Below are 10736 nucleotides of genomic sequence, written 5' to 3' on the forward strand. Positions count from 1 at the left end.
TCATTATGGATGCAGGGGAAGGTTAGCAATAGCAGTTTTTGTAAAAGTAACCCCTGGGCACTGATCCATAATTTTTTTATATGCTAATGCAGAGATTAAGGACATGTTTTACAAGAAAGCATGATATAACTATTATGGGACTATTATGAATGTCGTTTTATCGTATTTTTTATTTTTTTAAAAGCAATACAAATGCAAAAATCAATTGACCAGAAAAGTATATATTATAAAAATGTATACACAAAAATGTAACACCACCAGACACTTATGATAATTTATGCTTTAATTCAAGCACCAATATGTTTTGTTACAAACATTAACGGCAAAGTAATGTCACCAAACCTATTTTTTCAACTTAAATTTCCAGACATAAACACTCAATAAAACTTTAGACATAAAAAAGCTAATTACAAAAAGGTGAGCCGTTTTGTATTAATGATATGGAAACTCATTTTCTCAGGTTCTCTAGGTAGCCGATGAATCTCTTGAGGTTGATCCTTATGTTGTCCAGAACACAAAGCTGATCAGGGCTGTATTTTCCTTTCCCCTCCTTTCGTAGCTTTGAGAGAATAAAATGCCAAACTGTGAAAAGCCTGCCACCTAAAGGCTTAAGAACATACTAGAATACAGAGATATACTTATGTGTCCTTAGACGTTTCCAGACGGAATTTCTTTAAAAAAATAAAACACTTTTTAAAGTGGAAATTCTTTGATTGGTCAACAGTTTTGTACATTCAAATTTAAGTGTCACTTTCCTCACTGTGTGAAGTGGCTTTGGAAAGCTTGGCTTTTGACCTTTAGGTCCACACTAAAACATGTACATGAGATGCGAGATGTTTCTTTTTGGTGTGTGAATGTGATATACAGTGTGAGCTTCTGATAATATTCCTATAATATTGCTTTTCTGTAATACCTTGGCCCTGAATCCTGGCTGAAGGGCTTTGAGAGATGAGAGCAGGTTAATGTTTTTTGCAGCTTTTTCAGCTTCATCGCCATCGGCAAACACATCAAAGAGGGCGTCCAGCGCCTCTCCACACACCACAAGGTTTGTGTCCTTCATTGCAATATTCAGCAATGCAATTCCAATCATCTGCAAATAAGTAAGTTTTTAAAATTCTTTAGACACATACTGCTAAAATTGCTCAGTATTAAACTCGCAAGATACACAGAAGCACATAGCTTGACATGATACACCATATATCCAAGTTTCCACAAAGCCCAAAAAAAGATTAACTTTCTCATTGTATACAATCGTATTTAACTTGTAAAACATAAAATAACGTAATAAAACATCACTGTTTTAAATTCAATTTACTCTAAAGCCAATTACACACCAAGCCAATAGTCGGCATTTGAGCAGGTTTTGAGCGTCATCTGACTTATTTTTTCTGTGTGTTCTGCACTGCCCACTAAAGTAAGTCACTGTCACTTTTTTTGGCCGATTCATCATGTTGAATAAGCGGTGGTGGTAGTATAGGAGTCGGATCATTTTGATTGGCTGTTTTGCATAGCCAACCAGTGCACATGAAAAGCAGAAGTGATGAAGAAACTAAACAACGAATTCAAGAACGCTAATTTAAATACGCATAAGAATATTCCTAAAATATACAACTCATAAGACATTACAAATATATCATGAATCACTGCATTCACTAGCTCCTCCGGTTACCCATTTTGAGTAATGAACACCAACCACTGGCACCTGCTGGTACAGGAAGTTATCTCAACTCACGCAGGTGCAAAACAAACGTAGGATTTGGCCAACGTCCATTTGTTGTGCCAGGTCAACTTTGAACCCTGACGCAGCCAGCAAATTGGCAATGTGAAGCAACCTCACAGACTGCGCTACTTTGCTGGCAGTGGTTTGGTGTATCGCAAAATTTTAAAATGTTTTGTGTCCATATTAGGATAAAAATACAGAATATGAAGAATAATATGATCTGAAAAACTTTTACTATCAGTATTACCTGTAGAGTTTCTGCAGTGTCTTTCTCTTTGGCAAGAGAGCTTCCTGTAATGCCGAGAATGGCCAGAGCATTAACTCTCACACTGACCAACTCACACCTGGTTGCTGCCTCACAAAAACTCATTAGCTGGTGTGGAGTCATACACTGCAGGAAAACACACACATAGATGTAAAACACAAACTACAGCTTACGACAATGATCTACTAATAGATTAAAATAATAAATAACTGTGCTTTTTACCTGAGGCATGCTTTTGGAGGCCATGATCTGTAGCAGAGAGCGTATTGCACTGGTTACCGCCTCTAGGAACTCCTCATCTTTCAATACCTCTAAAAATGAATAATCAAATACAAAAGATATTACACTTCTTTAAACCTCCTTTAAAATAATGACCTAACATCTCTTATAAGATCTAATAGAAGTCTAAAGACCAACCGAAACAATGAAATGTGCAAAACCACATTAGCCCCAAGAATGCGTGGCTAGTCATATTAATGACTTTCTTTTAAAAGCCTGACAGATTTGGTAGGAAATCGAAAAATTAAGGCCTACCTGCTGAGCTGAAGATTAAAGAGGAGAGGTGCTGAGCAACGGCCTGGAGCCCTGAAGCCCCACCAAGAGTGTCTGTGTCCATAGAAGCAAGGATGTTATGGAGACACGTCAGTGCTCGGCACTGTACCCGATACATCCTGGAAGAAACAAAGAAAGTGTATAGCATATCCCACCTACAAGCACCTTAACAACACAGATGAATAAAGATCACAATACAAAAAACCATAAAATATCTGTGGATGCCTTACTTCTTCACAAGGCATTTCCAAACAGGGTACTTGCTACAGAGCTCGAGGGCAGCGGGGCTTGGAAACTCTGCCTTCTTTAAAACCTAAAAAACAGATATACAAAGCTGGCATGCACTCCATAATCACCAAAGTACAAAATACACCGACAAAGCTCTCATTTAAGTTTATTTTTGCAAATATCCAAGAGCAGTCTGGAATGAAGCATGAAAAAGTTGCATCCTCCCGCTGGACCGGTAAGGTATACGCTCAGTAAAACACATCATTAAATCAGACTCTTGTGGTTCTGGCCTTTGCTTGCTGTGTAATGCCATGGTTGTGTTACCTGTTGAGGTATGCTGTGATCGAGCAGGGTTGTGTGTAGTTCGGCAGACAGGCATAGAGGAGAGAAGAGGGAGGAGTTAGTGTCTGATATCCCATCAGCACACATCTCACTCTCATCACTGCTGGACATCTCCTCCCACTCATCATCTGACGGCTCTACACACACACAATAAACACTAATTGAGAATGAATAGTGTTAGACAACATCAATGCTGTTGATCCACATGTTGTAGTCCTTTGGGAGTACAGTCATTTCTTTTGAAAAACCCAATCACGTTACCCTCTGCCTGGTATTCTTTAACACATAGAGGTCATTGCGCTAATCTGGCACATTAGCACTTCAAATAATAATAATGTCGCTCCCACAAGCACCCGCTTGCCTATGCGCACACACTCACCATCAGAGCAGCACATGTTGACGATGATTTCCAGAGACGTCTGCTGTGCTGACAGCAGTGCACTTGCCTCACGTAACTCCAGTCTGTCTCTCTATAAACACACAGCAAAAAACTAATTACTGGAGTCATCTGAACACATGTAGAGATGGGTATATAAGAGGAGCTCAGATGCAAAAGCCACTTAACGGCACTCCTACAAAAATCAGATGATATTAACCAAATGTTTTCGGCACGTATTATATGTTTATCAAATACCTTCCCTTCAAATCGGGTTAATCCCGGCCTAAGGCCATTCAGAAATACCACATCCACAGCAAAGTCCTCTAAGTGCATGAGACTTGATGACAGTGGATCACATTCAAACTGATATCCCTTGTGAGTACTTAAGAGCTCTTTATAGTTGTGCTTAGGTCCTATGGTGGAGCTGCGATGGGGTAGGTTCTAGGGATCGACCGATATGGATTTTTCAGTGCCGATATAGATACTGATTTTTGTTTCATCAGCCTTAGCCGATGACCGATACAGGCTGCCAATTTTCTTGAGCTGATACTGATTTTGCTCACTCAATTTACATCATAAAATGACAATGATGATGCCAAATGTTACAAGTCTCAATTTTAAAAAAGTAACATTTATTGAACTTAAAAAAAAAACTATATTTAACAAATAGTAAAAACAGGTGAGGGTGATATGGAACCATGAACTGCACTCTCCACAATGACGAGAAACTATCAGCAAAGGATATTGATTTCTAGCACTTTACTCCTTCAAATATATATATATACTTAAACTAGGACAGCTTAGTTTAATTGGGAAATATCACTAGTTTTAACAAACATGCCTTACTAAAAACATTACTTGTGTCCATTTTGAGGCAAGACACAGGGCACTGATGTATTTTAAGATATGTTAAAAAGAGATGTTATTAGTTTGGACAGTTCTTACATTTATTTTAGTCTAGGACTAGTCTAATCCCTGTCCGAGAAACCACCCCATAGAGATGAGAAATAAAAACCCGCTTTGTCCAGCTATGATCAGCTGTTAGGCCGAGCTTTCGATGTTGTCATGGAAAGGTTGGTTGTTTTTAGTCACATGACCTGCAATCGCTCGCGCCTTCCAGCACTCTGTCTGTAAATAATGCCGGAAAAAATCGTCGAACAAGGCAGTCACATATCGGCCGATGCACATAAAACTCACAAATATCGGCCCGATATATCGTTTTCATTCATACTTTTGCGTCGTCGTCCACCTCGACTTGCAAACATGCACAGACCGCTGGTAGGCAGTATCGACGTGACGTGTGTAACCACAGTAGCAGCGCGACCGTCAAAGAAGCAGCAGCTTGGCAAGTTAACCCACAAACAAAGAAGAAACAGCAACTTTTTGTGTATGATTTCACAAGACCAACAATGATGGAAGTAAATAAACAGCAACTTTTGTTGCAGTTTGAGTTAAATCACTCCTCAAATTGGCCCATCTTTGTTTTCACCTTCACAAAATGGAAATACCTATGACGCAGTTTAATTTTTACCTGACGGGTGGGGTTCTGATGGACCAATCACAGCGCTTGCAGGTCGCGTAGAACTGACACGCTGTTAAAAATTTAGCGAGGTGCACGTCAGGCTACGCAGAGCTACGCACAGTAAACGGGTAACCTGCAGCGTACCTACGGCATAAAGCTTACGCACGACTATAAATCAGGCTTTAGACCTGAACACAATCCAAATATGGCTGACATGGATTACAGCGCCCCCTAATTTGGGGTTCAGTTTCTTTATTTTTACATTCTGACATTTTCTGAAATGTTTATTGTTTATTTTTTACAGTGATTTTGCAACTGTTTATGTCCCATCAAAAGAAGTAAATTTTTTTAGAAGTTAGAAGTTAGTTGCATTTAAAAGGTTTTGCAGCGAAAGACAGTCAAATTTGCAAAATAAGTGACATTTGTGAAAATAATGCTTTTCAATTACTGACCAATAACCATTTCATTGGCATTAAAGTGGAAACACAGAATCTAAACATAAGAAAACATCTCAGACTCTGTTAGAGGGTTTTGCATCTGAACTGTTATGATGACTACTATTTAGCAATATAACCGATGCTGAAATCAACTGACTGACATCTGAGGGACAGATGTGCCACCACATGCTTAAGATGGTTTGAGGGAAGACAGAGAAAACAGGCAGGGTGGAGTATGGTACTGAATGTCCTGCTTCACAATACCCATAACTGAGTCATGTAACATTTACCCAGAGGGTAAGACAGAGCCATCAAGTAGTGGAATAAAGTGCAGACGGTCTTTCGATGGGTGTTGCTGACCTCTGCGTGCACTTTGACTCTTCTATGTCTAGCACAGAATGAGTGCAAACTAGGGCTGCCAATAAAGGTCCTATCTGGACTGAATAAAAAAAATGTTCTCCATATTTTACTGATAAAAAGAAAATATCTGAATGCTGTTGAACACGTACACTTGTTGTGCATTCAGATACTGTATTACTTTCAAACTCCATGATGAAATTAACTGCAAATAATATTTTATGCTGTTAAATACATAATAATCTAATATAGCACCCCATTACCTTTGGCAGCTTTAGTGCAAAATTTTCTTTAATGTGCCCACTTAAAGCATCACAAGACAGAGCAGCTATAACTTACGGGCAACAAATCTGAGATATCGTTATTTTTTTTGGACTTCCTGCCATTCGGTGTTCCTCCATTAATCTTCCCATCCTCCTCCATATCCTCTGCTTCATCTGTGTTGTGCGGCTGTTCGTCTGTATTAGCTGAGTCTGTGGCAGATGTGCTATCTATAGTCAGACGAGCAGATTCAGCACGCCACAGATCTGGGATAAACTTTCCAGCGTCCAAACTGAGGCTTTGTGAGAGAGTGGCTACGAGTGCGCTGACTGTCTGAGACTGCTGGGCTGAAGACAGACCGTTCTTTAGATTCCATAAAGAGCCTTCGGAAACATAAATAACTATTATTTATACGAAACATTTATTAGGCTCCGTAAACCAGCCAATCACAAAGCACTACAACAGCATTTATAATTAACTCAATAACTTATTATTAGCTTTTTACAAATTCTTTATTAACAAAATCCAATTGAAATCCGTAAAATGGTCCCACAGAGGCTGTGAAGCATGTTGCAGGGCAAGTTTTGTACTCTTACTACATTCAGGGTTCCCACACCTTAGTTAACTTCAAATTCAAGGATCTGTCAAGGACTTTCCAGGTCCAATACCCTCAAATTCAAGGACTAAATGTGCGGACAAATTTCAAGTGAGAGCAAAGTTACATTGTGTTACCTTTTAAGATACATTGTTAAAGTCCCTTTTGAGGAAAGCCGTGCTGCGTCACTGCAGTAACACTTTGGGGACACCTCCGGGGTTAAGTGCATCTGAATGTGTATATCAAATTCAACCAATGGTGAGGCTTAACGACAAAGACAGGGTGACACGAGAGCCATGAAGAATATTGCTATCTGAAATATTGCCAAAGATGGCGTTACGGGGAGGCAGGAAGTATGGCAAGGGAGACGCAGCGTCTCGTTCCCTTCTCAGGGAACAAACATTACATTACATAGATTCAAGCACTTTCAATGACCTGTATCTATGTATATTTTCAAAAACTTCCCAGGGCCTTGAATTTTTTCCCCCCAAATTCAAACTTTCAAGGATTTCAAGAACCAGTGGGAACCCTGTACATTGTAGGAATAAGCACATCCAGTGTTGTGTGTTATTTACCTGCAGCCAGGGTACGCAAGAGAGTGTACTCCATACTGGTATGCGTTGCGGACAGAATGTTATCCAACACAGCAAACATTGTTGCATTCACACTGCGGACCAGGTCTGAGTTCTCCTCTGATACTGTGTGCAAGCAGTGGGCTACACAGACAAAACATACAAAACATGGAAATATGAGAATGAATAAAGAGACACATACAGCTGTGTTTGTTCATACATGAGAGGTATAAATAATAAATGCAGTTGGTGTCACCTGCTGACAACGCAAGCTCCATATTTTGGTGGTGCCTTTCTAGACAGTGTAGAAGAGCATCTAGAAGTCCGGCTTTATTAAACATGGATACCGCAGTGCTACTGCTCTCACTGTTCACACACACACAGCAAAACACAACACACACAGAGATCTCATTATTATCTGTGATAAATACTCTTCATAGTTAAGTCTAGACAACTGCATTATTCATTTTCTGTATGCCTCACACCAGAATGCTCACTGAGATTGATATATGCAGTCACAAAAACACTTCCTCTCAATTTGATATCAGGTGGCCTAAGGAGATGTATTCAAGAAACTTGCCACAGAGCTGTTAAGGTATTGTATAATATGTCTGTCTGAGCTCAATCTTACCAGAGGTTCCAAAGTAAATTCACAGCCTCATTGGCAATGTTCTCCACCACATGCTTTTGTCCCTTCGTAACAGTAGCAGGGTTCACGTCAAAACCAGCACAGCACTGTTCTCCACCAGAAAATATAAAACAGATAAGAGCAGGTGTTTTTAGTGAATAAAAAAATTGTCAAGCAAATCAATCCCAATAGGTATTTGACTTAATATACATGTATAAATCATAGGGTAACAGCTGTGAATAGCACAGGAATAGTTCATCCAAAAATGAAAAATCTCAAGTAAGCTTTATAATGTGTCACTCATGTAAGAAGCAGTGTGAACTCGACTCCCCTGTGAATGTTTGATCTGGAAACCCATGTGGATCATTTAAATAAAATTTTCACAATGCAAATTTCCAAAAATGATTTTGCTTCAGAAGACATTTATTCAGGCGATGGAATCATATGGATTCATTTTATGATAGCGGTATGTGCTTTTTGGAGTTTTAACAAATTTGGCATCATCCAATTCCATTACTAAGAGAAGAGAGACATCATATTTTTTAATTGACTGTGGTTGTGTTCAACCGAAGAAGGAAAGTCATATACACCTGGTGGGGTGGCATAAAAGTGAGTAAATGATATAAGAATTTTCAGTTTTTGTATTCCTACAAGAGTTAACAGTGTAAAGATAAAACATTCATACCTCCCTCATGAGAGCAGAGAGAGGCGTCAGCACATCCTGTCTGACCATGTTTTCACATACTTCAGGACCTCCGCAGGCACTCAGATTTCTGTAACACATGCACAGAAGGTAAAGAAGCAAAATTACATTCAGATGAACATCTGATCTGAACTAATTCATACCACTGTTATCATTTACTCCTCCTAATGTTGTTCATGCACGTGTTTCTTTGTTACGTTGAACACAAAAGAAGGTATTTTGATAAAGGATGCTAACCACACAGTTGACACTGTACCCACTGAGTTCCATAGTAGGAAAAACAAATATTATGGAAGTCAGAAGGTAGTGTGTGCTTACCATCCATGATCAAAATATATTTGATTCTGTTTGACAAAATAACAAAACTCATACAGGTTTAAACCAACAAAAGGGTGAGTAAATGATGACATCATTTTAACTTTGGGGTGTAGGCCTACTATCCCTTTCATGTGTTAAAGTCACTTGGCTGTTGTGGTCAATGACGCAAAAATAGTTTACTCCCTGTCTAGTCCAGTTTAGTCCCTGCACTTAATGACTAGCAATGACAATGGATTTACTACCTAATCATAATATTTTGTATTGCTATTAAACTTATATTTTATTCAAACAATGACAAAAAACTACTAAAGAAAATAATTTTATTTTCCCCCATATTTCCATTAAAAAAAACAATTAGGTGTGTTTTGACAATTATACTTGTCCAGGTGGTTTCTGAAATGACAAAGTTTGGGAACACCTGGTTGTGTTTCACAGGGGCGAGGCAATTTGGGACCCATGCTGGAAAATGAGATATTGTTTTGACTTTGTGCGCTCCAAATCTATTAGTTTCACCAGTTATTTTGCTCTCAAGGTTGACTATGCTGAATCTATTAACTTGCAACATGTGTAGAATTTTTTGTCAAATTCCAACAAATCATACATCGTTTTGAAGTTTGTTTTTATTAGAGAATGTCAAAATATAAATAAACTCATTTTTGAAAATGTGCTCCTTCCGCCAGCTCGGGTCACATTTACTCTTTGATGTTTTGTGTGTTATGTATTATGTATCTGTCAGTGTCACCTGAGTGCTCCAGCAGCAGTTTCTCTGACAGCCAGGCTGTGATCCAGCAGTAAGGGTCCAATCTTCCTGACTGCATCTCTTTGCAGGAATGCTGGGATTGTCAGACTCTGCTGCACAACACGAGAGATGCTCGCGCAAGCATACTCGCGCATGTCTGCTGACGGACTCTGCAACTAAACAAACACACAAAAAAACAGATTTTATAAACCCTCTACTAAATTAAACAAAGACTGCGTACATCCGAAATTATATGGAGGAGTTGATTCCATTGTCTGACAGTCAGGATTTAAAGCATGTTAGCTGACTGGCTTTATCGAGTGACCATGCTTACAATGCATCCAAGTTTAAGAGCTGTCACAGTCATTATATGCGCCATATTTATTCCTGTCACGGTCTCTATTTACTTTACTTTGGAGTTACTGATTTGTAACGATGATTTACCGCCTATCAACAAAGCTGTCAGTGTTGTAAACTCATAGTAAACTCACTTTATCGAGTAACTCCGCTGCAGGAGAATCTTCATCATCTATTTCTTCAGCAGCATGTGTAACAGAAGTTACTGCAAGGCCGTCAGGCGAAAACGGCGGTCGTTTAAATTTGGTGTTCTTCGTCTTTCCCATCTGGATGTTTTTTAAGTGCTTTACACTTTAAATGTAATATCAGCTGCGAGGTAGTTGAAAAATCCAGACAAGCTAATAACACGAGCGACCATGTGGACATTAGGCGCTGCCGTACAGCGTCAGAAATTGTCGCAAAGAGAGTGTCGAAAACAGTGGCTACCGCGCTACCTAGTGGCTCTGAGGCGCACCGCAGTTGACAGTGCGTGTAATAGGAGAGGGAGAATGGGACTGATAAAAATCTTAATATTCGGCCTGAGAAATAATATTATAGGACGGCAAATGATCAACAACCTGTCATGTGGTTTCTCAATCTAAAGTCCCATCACTCAACAATTCATAAATTTAAAGCAAACGCATTTGATCTTGTTATAGGCAAAGTCCTTTAGGAGATTGCCAGAGAGTCCATGTCTAATCTTTGACTGCTTTAAAAGTAAATCCTATCCTTTGCTGTCTAAAATCTGTCAGTACCTCTCCAGCATCCTCTCTTAGGAACCT

At 39.2% G+C, this 10736-nt stretch overlaps 1 protein-coding gene across 1 annotated transcript; it reads right to left on the bottom strand.

Annotated features, from left to right (window-relative positions):
• Positions 1-265: 265 nt before the first annotated feature.
• Positions 266-10374, bottom strand: heatr3 (HEAT repeat containing 3). Its single transcript, XM_065289541.1, has 15 exons — positions 10110-10374; positions 9622-9794; positions 8544-8631; positions 7862-7965; positions 7487-7596; positions 7234-7374; positions 6142-6446; positions 3487-3577; positions 3090-3244; positions 2768-2850; positions 2520-2656; positions 2208-2296; positions 1968-2111; positions 914-1090; positions 266-559 (listed from the first exon to the last, which is right to left on the bottom strand). Exons 1-15 carry the CDS (start codon positions 10239-10241, stop codon positions 449-451), a joined length of 2040 nt encoding a protein of 679 aa, XP_065145613.1. The 5' UTR covers positions 10242-10374; the 3' UTR covers positions 266-448.
• Positions 10375-10736: the final 362 nt, after the last annotated feature.

The sequence above is a fragment of the Paramisgurnus dabryanus genome, chromosome 2 (assembly GCF_030506205.2).
Source record: "Paramisgurnus dabryanus chromosome 2, PD_genome_1.1, whole genome shotgun sequence".
NCBI lineage: Eukaryota > Metazoa > Chordata > Actinopteri > Cypriniformes > Cobitidae > Paramisgurnus > Paramisgurnus dabryanus.